This window comes from Pogonomyrmex barbatus, unplaced genomic scaffold, assembly GCF_055798465.1.
Source record: "Pogonomyrmex barbatus isolate J1 unplaced genomic scaffold, ASM5579846v1 scaffold1, whole genome shotgun sequence".
Classification (NCBI taxonomy): Eukaryota; Metazoa; Arthropoda; class Insecta; order Hymenoptera; family Formicidae; genus Pogonomyrmex; species Pogonomyrmex barbatus.
In genome coordinates, this window is record NW_028297098.1 from 9,747,868 (window position 1) to 9,760,139 (window position 12,272).

The window sequence follows — 12,272 nt, forward strand, 5'->3', positions numbered from 1 at the left end:
GAAATTCGTTCCTTGATCTGTCAGTACTGTCTCCGGTATTCCGAATTCGCATATTATTTTTGTGGTGAACTCTTTGGCAATCGTGTTTGCTTCCTGATCTGATATCGGTATTGCCTTACTAAATTTTGTTAAGTCGTCTTGAAATGTTAGTATTTATTTCCTTTCCTGGTGACCGTGAGTGGTCCTACGATGTCCAGGGCGCATTTTTGAAACGGTCTTTCTGCCGTGTCGGTCAGTACTAGAGACATTTTGGTTTTCTTGCTTAGTTTGTTTTTCTGGCAGTATTCACATTTGGCGATGTATTCTTCCACATCTCGTATTAGTCCGTGCCAATTGTGCATTAGTCGTATTCGATTTACGGTACGTGTTACGCCTTGATGTCCGCCGAGGGGGGCATTATGATATTCGTACATTATTTGCTCCTTGTCTTCTTTGTTATATTCGCGTTCTTCCTTGTCGCGCTCGATGCTGTTTATCTGTGTGTCAGGCGCGATCGGGTTTCTGCTGAGCGCGTCAGCATTTGTATTGCCTTTACCTGCCTTGTGTATCACCTCATAGTCGTACTCTTCTAATTTGAGCCTCCATCTGATTAATCGTGAACCAGGATCTGTTATACTAAATAGCCAGATCAATGGCTTGTGATCTGTAATTATTTGAAATTTTGTTCCATAGAGGTATGGTCGAAAATGTTTGACGGCCCATACTATGGCTAGCAATTCTTTCTCCGTTGTATTGTAGTTTTGTTCCGCTTTATTTAGAATTCTGCTTGCGTATGCAATTGGTCGATCTTGGCCTACTGGCCCTTGCGACAATACTGCTCCGATGGCATATCCGGATCTGTCGTTACTATAAATTGTTTAGTGAAGTCCGGATAAGCTAGAACTGATGTGGTCGTTAATTTTTCTTTTAATGTTTCGAATGCGTTCTGTTGTTCCGCTGTCCAAACGAACTTCTCATTCTTTTTTGTTAGTTTTGTCAGGGGTTTTGCTATCTTTGAAAAATTCTCAATGAATCTTCTATAATATCCAGCTAATCCTATGAAGGATTGCACATCTTTTACCCGTTTTGGTATTGGAAAGTTTGCTACGGCCGTTATTTTCGCAGGATCTGGTATTATACCGTTTTCGGAGATAATGTGTCCTAAGTATGTCACTTCCTTTCTTAGGAATTCACATTTATTCGGTTGTAGTTTCAGATTGTAGTTTCTCAGTTTTTTGAACACTTCAATTAGTCTTTTGTTATGCTCTTTCAAATTTGGTCCATATATTACGATATCATCTAGATAGACTAGGCATTTGAGGCCTTGTAATCCGGTTAATACGGAATTCATAAGTCTCTGGAATGTTGCAGGCGCATTTTTTAGTCCAAAAGGCATTCTATTAAATTCGTAGTGCCCGTAAGGTGTGGAGAATGCTGTTTTTTGTTTGTGTTCCTCATGCATGGGGATTTGATGGTATCCCGATGCTAAATCCAATGTTGTAAAATATTTCGCGTTTCCTAGTTGATCTAGTATGTCAGTGATATTCGGGAGCGGGAAAGAATCGCCGATTGTTAAATCATTTAATTTCCGAAAGTCCACAACTATTCGTAATTTTCGCTCTCCAGATGCGTCTATTTTCTTTGGTACCACTACTAAGGGTGCGTTCCACTGACTCGTGCTGGGACGGATTATCTCGTCGTCCAGCATTTTCGCTATCTGTTTATTTACTTCTGCCTTGTGCTTCTCTGGTAATCTGTATGGTCGGACATTCACCGGTGCGCTATCTGCTCGCGTATTTATTTCATGTGCTACTGCATTAGTGTACGATAGGCGATCGTTTTCTAGGTGGAAGATATCACAGAAATCTTCGCAAATCTGGTGCAAGGTTTTCTTTTCCTCATTATTTAAATGCTCGGTTCGCATTTGTCTGTGCAGTTTTTCTTTACGAGCTTGAATGGGCTCGTCGCTTGTTTTGTTACTTGACACCTCCATGGTATACATGTGTGCGGCGTCTTTTGTCCTTATCTCGTCCACCGTGACTAGCGGCGTTGTTATCTCCACTGATTCTCCTGTGGTGTTTATCACACTTATTGGACATACGTTTTCTTCCGGTATGACCAAACAATTTCCTATGAAGATTCCGGGTTTGGTTTCGACTGCATTTACTATTCCAATGCTATTCCTATCGGTTATTGCCTGAATTATGGTTTCACTGCGAGGCGTTAGCATGGTTTTCTTGTACGGATAGAGTTTGAAAGTTGTGTTGCCAATACGGACTTGTTTTTTCCCATGATCGCATTTCGCTTGTTGTTTATTCAAAAAGTCTAGTCCCAGTATCCCTTCATAATTTATTGGAAAGTCATCTCTTACCACGTACATAGTGTGCCGTATCTCTCGGTCTCCTAGCATTATCGTTGCTCTTATCTTTCCGAGTGTGTGTATCTTGTGGCCCGTAACTCCGGTTAGGGCTAAACGTTCTTCGCGCATTAGTGTGTTTCCCTTTAGATTTCCCACTTTTATCAATGTCAAAGTGGCGCCTGTATCGAGGAGGAAACTTGTTTTTCCCCTTTTTGTCTCTCGCATCGGCAGGGTAATCAAGTCTAACGTGGCGTTTGTGTGAGGCGTATTCACCTGTGTCACTTGATGCTCGCGTACGGTTCGCGTTATCTTTGTTCTCGGTTTCTCTTCTTCTTCGTCGTCGCCACTGCTTGTGAACGATAAGTCATCGCTCTCCCTTTGCTGCTTATTCTTTTTCTTTATTACAGCGGTATTTATTTGTCGCTCTTTTTCATTATCTTGTCTCGTACGTCTCGGTTGCCCCTTTCTCGGGCGGCCGTTCAGTGACCAACATTCGTCGCGCTTATGACCTGCCTTTTTGCAGTACGAGCAGTATTTCTCAATATTATTTACGTTCGTCGGTCGTTCGGCTCGCGGTAGCGGATATTTATTTATGTATCGGCTTGAACGACAGTCGCGCGCCAAATGTCCTAGCCTACCGCATTTGTGGCACTCCAGTTTTTGATTGCGGTTTCTATACGGTTCTTGGTTGCTTCTAGCTTTCTCGTTATTATACATTTTTATAGGTTGGCTACCTTTTAATTTTTCTTCGGCTGTCGCGCCTAGCATCGCGGCTGTTAAATTCGTATAGTTCCTGGATCGTACTATTGTTTGTATCTCGTCGCGTAATCCTAGTTGGAAATTTTTTAGGGCTAATTCTTGTATCGTATCTAGGATTGCCTTTCGTTGTTCCGCGGTGTGCTCGCGTCCTTCTACCATAGATTGATAGAGTTCCATGGCTAGTTTGTCAACGCGGAGTCCGTATTCTCGCGCGCTTTCCCCGGGTTTTTGACGGGTTATATTAAACTCTCGCTGAATGTGCGTAGTGCTACGCTTTGCCAAATAGCACATTTCGATCTCGCGCTTCAGTTGCATGAACGTGCGTATATCCCTCGTTTGGAAATCGTGCATGGCTTTCCCTGTTAGTTTCGTGCACAGGATCGCTTTTAATAATGATTTTTCGTCGGCAGGATTTATTTCGCTCATCGCGTACGTGCTTGCATTTAAAAATTTTTGAACTTGGTTCCGCGACGATCCGTCCATTTCCGGAATCATATCGCGGGCTTCTTTCAATTTCATAAACGTATGTGCGGGATCTCGCGAATTTCGGACATCGTCTCGTGTACGCCCGTATGTCATTTCTATCGGTTCGTCATTTTCTGCACTCCGATCGTAATTAACGACTTCTAGTTGGCTTATGCGGCCCTGTAGTGCTCGCATGCCTTCTATCAATTCGACCAACATTGCATCTCGCGCGTCGTGCGAAGATTCCGCCGGGTCAGGTTTCCAGTGCGCCTGGCTTAAAGTGGCTCTCATCCTTTTTACTTCGTCGTCCAATTCTTTGTTTACTACTTGTTGTTCTTCCGCGATCGATTTTAACGATGTGCCCGAGGGTTGATTTGCCATTTCCGCTGGATTTATGTTTCGTGAAGCGGTGTAAAATTCGGTTGGATCGAACACGCTACTATCGTAAGATGTCAATGAGAATTCTCCGCGGCTAGGATTACTTGCGTTTGTGCCGTCGCTATGGTCAGATCTTGCGTCTGTTGGTTGCAATAGAGCGTCGTCGCGTCTCTCACTACTCGGTAGTAGGCTATTATCTATGTCACTAAGCGAAAACACGCGTTCAATTACAATGTTCGGATGTAATTCCGGTTGACTCGTCAGACTATCGTCAGAATAATAATTACTTAAATCGCGGCGTACGTTATCGCGCGGATCGCGTGAATTTTCCGTCTGCTCAAGGCTCGGAGGGCTCGGGCTGAGCGCTCGGCTGGCTGACGCACTATGTAGCCACGACGTGTTTCTTTGGGCAGGAGTTTGGTTAACTCCCTCGTTCGACATCTACCTACACGCTTTTCTCGCTATCTAATGCGCTTGGCTTATTTTTCTATGACTTACATTACGCTCGCAATTCGCATGTTTGTGACGCGGCGCTGGCTGTCGCGGTAGGTCGTGGCTTCTCCGGTGTCACTGATATGCTCTGCGTTGTGGCTCTACCGTGACTCTCTCTTACTGCGGGGATGTCGACTTCTTTTCCGGCCTTTTCCTTGAATTCCGATCGTTTGTTCCTTCCAGATGACTGGGTATAGCTGCGAAACGATCCCACCGCTGCCACCAGATATGTTGTGCGGGTCGTTTCGAAGGATCGGTCCAGGAGTCGGCGGGGAGGAAGCACTTCACCACTTCTTGTTTATATCAATAAATTTTATTAAAACTCAATACAGGTTGTCTTTTCTAATTCAAACCGCGACAGACGTGACGGCACGCGGATCTCGACGAGTCCTCTCCTCATATCGGTCTCCCGTTTTTATTCTGTTCCGGGCGGCCGGCCCTTGCCGTATCATCAACATGCTCGTCAGCGTTCGCGGTATATTTCTGGGTCGCGCGGCGGTTTTCCGCGTAAGGGCCGCGCAACCCGGTTAACAGTTGCTTCATGTCGAACACCATATTTGCGCGATTAGCACAATTCGCTGTCGCTTGGTAAAATAATAATTCATCGGATAAAATATCGCTTGCCGCAATCCGCTTTGTCAGCGGTGGGCGCGATTGCATTCTCGGCGCTCGCGACAACACTATTACGACTTATTGAGTTGCTTTAGGATGAGTGAGTGCTTAGTAGCCGATAATTGGTTCACGGAGTAATAATTAAGTCTCTAAGAGTAATTCTCTTTTACTCCTATTATCATTATTAAAAGTTGCATATATTACATCACGGCAGTTACGGTTGTGGCAGGTTAAGATGGTCGACTTGTACAGTGTGTGAACGATATATGGCCAAACGGCAACGAAGATTCTCAAACGAACAAGTGCCACGTGATCTACAGATAACTAACACCTATACCTACTCCACTCTCCTTGTCTTTCGTTTATTTTATTTTGTGTATCTCAGTTACGTACTAGCCTGCTCTCCTTGTCTGGTCACATATACAACATATAGGATAAATTACTATGATTATCAGTACTATCTTATTAATTTATTTAACATCTACCATAAGTACCTTGTCTTATCGATATTTACTCCAAATGACTAACGATGATACTTTATAATAGAGGCATGTATATATACATTTTGGTACATGCGATTATAATTCACTTTAAGAAATATATTAATTTACAACAATGGTTATGTTACTAAAATCCTAGGATAAAGTATATAATATCATAAATGTGAAATAATTTGAGTGCTTATGTCTACGTCTTATCCTTCCATGTAATAACTAATATAGTAACCACTGAACTGGACTTGCGTCATATAGTGATACTGCACACTCAGTCAAACGAGTGTAGTGAGTGTTGATTTCCGGGGTGTTTTCGGCTTCCTCCTCTCACTGTGTGACAGTGAGATTGGATGGTTGCTAGAAATATTATCTCTGGCCTTTTGATGCTTTCGCCACAACAACTTGGCCTACAAATCCAGATACCATGTGGATGAATTACATGATATTGGAGGAATGACAGATGGATTTCAGAGTGCCTTTTGGAAACAAACGTATAATGATTTATAGACAGATAGTACAGAACAGGTGAGACGAGTATGTTATATTGATTTGTGTAATGGTTAGCGTCAGAGTACTAAACTAAATTTATTGTGGTGTCTCAATCTGTGTTAATGAATTGTGCAAAATATGTAAAGATTTGTCATTGGAAAGACGTAACTATAGAGATAATTAAGCCATATAGTCCTAAGACATTTATTATTTAAAAAATATACATAATGCATTCTATTTCTTTATTTCATACTCTTTATCACTATTCGATCTACGAAATAATTTTCGATACGTCTGTGACAAGTTGCTACGTCTTCTCTTTTACACTTAAACTGTTTCATTTGTATAGTTTCACGTGCTGTGTTCATATTCTGTTTACTCATATTAATTATCACAAATAAAACTTATGGAAAATTATATTAAAGAAACCGGTTGATTGTAACGTATTATTATATCTTAAATTTTTACAAAAATTTATATTTTTGCTCATTACGTAATAAAATTAACAATAAAGATTTACATTTTGCAATCTGATTGTAGACCTGAGAGGGAATACACATTTGACACTTAGCAAGGGAGCCACCAATCAGAGGTGTGTTGACTGTCCTGTAAGCGCGTTGATGGGCAATGTGGCATAGGTTATATGCACGGTAATTCAGTATCTTGTGAGTAACCTGTTGTGTGTGCAACATATGCATACATATATTCTTGAATATTAGTTTATTTATTTATCCGTCTGTATATTTTTCTTTATACTTCTCTATATTTTATTGTAGGAATCAGAAATTAAGAATATATATTATGAATAGATAAGTCTGTCATAAGTCACTATCATAAGTTACATATATATGTGTATTTATATGTACTTATTTGTGTGTATTTGTAGGTTATATTCGTTTACTTGATAACATTTGATGCCCATTGTGCGATGATATTCTTCCTTTATGGAGTATGTCTCTTTTATTGAGATAATGTTGGATTGCTGCGCGGCACTGGAAGTGGACGCCTCTGTACTCGAGATCGTTAACTGATATGTGCTGGTGTCTTGTCTCCCTTGATGCGGAGATACGGTACTCCTAGTACATGAAAGGAACAGATTGATATATATCAAAAAATGAGAAAAAGAGGAGCGATTTGGATGTGTGAATGAATTGCTCCATGGTTGGAATTTTCTCGCATGAAAGGGGCTCTTCTCATCCGATTCTGCGGTTCGGTGACTGCCTCCAAGTTTTGAGAGTGAACTTATAACTATGTGGTAATCGAATAGTGAAGGACCTTGGCTAGGAACTGAAACTTAAATTATTTACGGAGTTTATAAGACCATCGATTTATATCTTGATGTAATAGAGTAGTGATACTGGATTTTGATGCCAATTAGGAGACCTTTCCCGAGTTTAGGAGAATAGTGTAATTACGCACTGATACCTGCGTTGTGTTGCAATAGTCTCTTCCGCGCTTTTGCACATATAATGTGCGGAGTTTATTCTCACATCTTTGACAGAACTCTGGCGGGGCGGCATCCTTGGATGTGTGAATATCTTGCGTTTGACGGCCGGTGGGGTCCATGGGGTTGAGTTGGGTAGCGATTGTGTAACGCATTGTCATTAATTTATTGTGGCGTTGGTCGTTGCGTGGCGAACCGTTGTCTAACTTATGTATTATATTCTGACTTACGTGAGAATCGACTTTAATGTCCGCGTCTGGCGAATGTCTCTATATGAAAGAATCGCGCGCCTTGTTTGTGGATTTTGTTATCACTGTGAGTAGATGGATGCGAGGGATGCTTATATAAATTTTACACGGTAGGCGGGATCGAAATGATTAACATAATCATATGTAGATCATGAGGTGATACCTGGAAAGGTTTTTTCCTCGATTAGATAATAAGATGACAACATATGAATAATTTAGTTCCTCTTAGATGGGGATATATTAAATTGTTACATTAGAGAAAATATTTGTATAATTATCACTACATCTGCACAATAGTTCGTGTTGATGACATTTATAAGATAAAACTTATTATATTTATTATTATTAATAGTTAGAGTTACTCTAAGAATAGGAATGCCAGCATATGAGCTAAAATACGTACATCTTTATTAGATATAAAAAAAATTAGAACTAGTGAATGATTATTATACTCTTTTTACTTGCCGGTATATTAATATTGTGCAACTACAATAATTGGCTACGAGCATTTAATTGCGTACTACATATTCTGGGAATAACTCCGAACAACTGAAAAGACTAAATAAGCTAAATGATCGAGGTCTGCGCATTTTTATAAAACTTCTTCTAGAAAGGACTTGTAATTGAATATTGGGAATTAAAGCCTTAAGTTCTTTATCAGATAAGAGCGTTAATGAATTGTGCTTGCACTCTCGAAGTAATTATAATCAAGGCATATATATTGTAACGTCCGGAGAGCCGCCATTTATATTTTTTCCCCTTCCACGCATGTAATATCACCTTAGTATAATTCATCGCCAGCGATCAAGAACGGCCATTGGCTCTTCTGCCGTTCCGCCTAACATGGCGCGCCCCACTACTATTATGTTACATAGATGTAATATTATTTTAACCGTCTTCTTCAATAATTATAAATATTAACATTTAATAACACATGTATTCGATTATCCTAACCACTTTCCTTACTAACTATAAACAACAATATTTGACATAATACACAAAATACTTCATAAATTATACTTTAAAAATATTTAAATTATAATAATAAATATAATGTTCCTTAAACATATCTAAATACCAGGTGTATGCATAAGTTTTTCCCGGTTTTTTAGTAAAAAAAGACACGTAATTTTCAAGGGAAATTAATTTTTTTTTATTCAAAATATTGGCCATCGGCTTCTACACATTTCGCCCATCTTTCAGGTAATTTATGAATACCATGCCAGAAAAATTGCTTGTCTTTTGCGGCAAACCATTCGTCGAGCCATTTTCCAACTTCCTCGAAATTGCTGAAGTGCTGCTCTGCGAGCGCGTGCCCCATTGATGCGAAGAAGTGATAGTCAGATGGCGTCAGGTCTGGGAAGTACGACGGGTGCGGAAGGATGTCCCATCCAAGCGATTTCAAGGTGTCTTTCACTGGTTTTGCTGTGTGAGACGGCGCATTGTCGTGTAACAAAATCACTTTGCTATGTCTTCTGGCCCATTCCGATCGTCTTTCGATTAATGCGTGGTTTAAATTAATCATTTGTTGGCGATAGCGTTGTGTATTAACGGTTTCGCCGGACTTCAAGAGTTCATAATACAAAATACCGCTCTGGTCCCACCAGACACAGAGCATGGTCTTTTTGCCGAAGCGATTTGGCCTTGGTGTTGACGGACCGGCTTTGCCAGGTGAAAGCCACGATTTTTTCCGCTTCGGGTTTTCAAAATAAATACATTTTTCGTCACCCGTCACAATTCGATACAAAAATGATTTCCTTTCGTGGCGTTGAAGCAGCATTTCACAAGTGACTTTACGATTTTCCATTTGACGTTCATTCAAATCGTGTGGGACCCATTTACCGAGTTTATTGATCTTTTCCATTGCTCGTAAACGTCTGCTGATTGTTTCTTGTGATACATGTAATGCTTCTGCTAATTGCCGTTGAGTTTGAGTTGGGTCATCATCCAATAACTCCTGCAATTGCTCGTCTTCGCATTTTTGTGGTCTACCAGAGCGCTCACTGTCTTTCACATTGAAATCACCACTTTTAAATTATCGAAACCATGTCTCACATGTTCTAATCGATGGAGCGTGTTCACCATATGTTTCTACCAGCAAACGATGACTTTCAACAGCCTTTTTCTTTTGATTAAATAAAAAAAAGCAATGCGTGCCGCAAATGTTCTTTTTCAGGCACAAAACTCGACATGATCACTGAACGATAAAACAAAAACGGTAGTTTTTGGCGGACTCAACTTGTGTGTGTTTATAGTTTTAAATGTCAGACGAGCAAAATGATGTATGTGTCAAATTAATACGCTGCGTACTTTTCGCTGGCGACATCTCTTAGTTAAACCGGAAAAAACTTATACATACACCTGGTATGATACCTGCATCAATAATAAGATCATGTTAATGATAACGATATTAATTTAATTAATTGTAAGATTATTACTACAATAAAGCTCGCATTACTGTTACGCGCATCATCTCCAGTCAGCCACGCGCTGATTGGCCGACCAACGGCCGCCATAGATATGCACATCTAGCTTAGCTCTATAGTCTATGCCGCCGCCAACGCCACGTGCGTTGGCGTACCCACGCTACCGCCATGTTGCGCAACAGCGCCGCCGCAGGCACGTGCTACAACGCGCGGCCATACTCATTCACTCTCGTGCGCGCCGTCAACCAAGTAACACATCGCTCCACGTGAGCATTTCGCGACATACTGTTGGTATCCTAACTCAATTTCTAATTTCCTTTCAACTTCTAGTTAAGTTCCTAATTAAGTCTCAAATTAGTAATCCGATAGTGTTAAGATTATTTACTATTTACTAATTTATTTACTACTAGATTATTTAGTACTTACTACTTACTACTAGATAGTTTGTGTGTCAGAGCGCGAGTGTATTCTCTTTCCTTAAGTAAATTTAGATTTTTGTGTAACCACGTGGTCAGTTAATTTCGGAATCCTCATCACCGCTTTTATCAGCATTAGAATAAAGCTTCGCGCGTGTAACTTTTAATTAATCTCCTGAATATAATAATATAAAGTTCGAATCACGTGTTTGCTTTTTCATACGATTCATCACGTCTACTAACGGAAGTGTTCACGAGGACACGAGGCAACTAAATGTTAATAGCAAGTCCAATATCGATTAACCGCTTAATCTATAATTAAAGCAAGAATTCCGATCGTTTCTGGGGGCAAGGTGTTGTGCGTCATCCGCACTTACCACGAAGGAAACATCGGACTTCGAGCACGTGGTAGCTCCTGCATTCCGACACGACGCCGAACCAATGCGTAATTGGCTCGCAGCCGAATGTGATATCCTAACCTTAACTTTTTAATTAAATATAATATACACCTAAAGCCTCTGTCGAATGCCTAAGGCACGGAAAAATCGCGCGGGGCGTAGTAACGCTATACGACACCTCGAATACGATCTTCATGTAGCCGCGATTTTCGGTCACAACGCAATCATCGGCGAGGTAACCTTCGACGGGGAGTACGAGCTCCTGGTGCACGACCGTCTCTGGGGCGCCCTGCCCGCGCAGCCCGCACCAGCCAGCACCACCCAAGAATCCCGCTCCCAGCCGCGAATCTCTCTCCAAGACTATTTGCAGAGAGCTTCCAACGAAAGATAAATAGCTAAATTTTTATAAATTATTATAAGATATATGTATACGCGTATATTTCTCGCGCTATTTTCCCTGTTGCGTCAGCCGAACGTGTTCGTGCAAGTTCAACGATCGCTTCTACAAAGGGAAAGCCTGACCGAAAGGGTTTACGACCGACCCCTTTGTTTTTTTTTGGGGCATAGTTTTTGCCCCGTCCGACGACTTCACTCGGAAAATGCACTCTTAAATGCTTGTTTCAAACTTGCTAGCTCCGATAATATTCCGTAATATTATTCAACAACATGCAGGGACGCGTTTTACCTTCGCGGATACTATTGATTAATTAATATGATGTGCTTCCCTCGGTCTGATGCCACTCGCGGTTCGCGCACGCATTCAGCCGCCGTATTCCAACATCGCACCGGTTCAGTGCGCTGCATTACTTCCTTCGGTTATCGCCGTGTAAATAATTCAGCTGCTGACAATTATCCCAATAGCACCGAGTTTCTCTGTTATCGTTGTAAGGAATTAATGCCCGAGGGCATCCTCTCTTACCGCTTGAAATTAACTCATTCATTTCAATTCGGATTCACCAGGTCCCAAGATTTCTGCGAATGTTGTCGTACCCCGCTTTCGTTAATCCGCGAAATCGAGCACTGCGACGCGTGTTCCGAGATTTTTGTTGTTGCCCTAGAAGTACTTGAAGAAGAGGGAGAGGCTATCGAACACGTTCGCGCTCGATATTATCTTGACGATACTAACACTGCTTCAGACGTCATTGTCTCGCGCCGACTCACGAACTTCTCCGTCTCGTTGCTTAACCATGAGGAATAATAGCCAGGCGCGATTGCGCTAATACTAAGAATTAGATTCCCTGCTGTTCAATCGCACATTTATTCTAGTGATCAGGGATTCGTACGTTAATACTCCTTAATTCTTCCGAACCGCT

The 12,272-nt window shown here is 41.2% G+C and overlaps 1 protein-coding gene and 1 long non-coding RNA gene across 2 annotated transcripts; one reads left to right on the forward strand and one right to left on the reverse strand.

Moving 5' to 3' along the window:
• Window positions 1–793: 793 nt before the first annotated feature.
• LOC148938070 (uncharacterized) lies at window positions 794–4,792 on the reverse strand. The gene has a single exon (XM_089085123.1). It carries the CDS (start codon window positions 4,379–4,381, stop codon window positions 794–796), a length of 3,588 nt encoding a protein of 1,195 aa, XP_088941249.1. The 5' UTR covers window positions 4,382–4,792.
• Window positions 4,793–5,283: 491 nt separating this feature from the next.
• On the forward strand, window positions 5,284–7,256 carry LOC105426045 (uncharacterized). The gene is made up of 3 exons (XR_967706.3): window positions 5,284–6,063; window positions 6,568–6,692; window positions 6,914–7,256. It is a non-coding gene; the product is annotated as an uncharacterized LOC105426045 (long non-coding RNA).
• The last annotated feature ends 5,016 nt before the right edge of the window (window positions 7,257–12,272 follow it).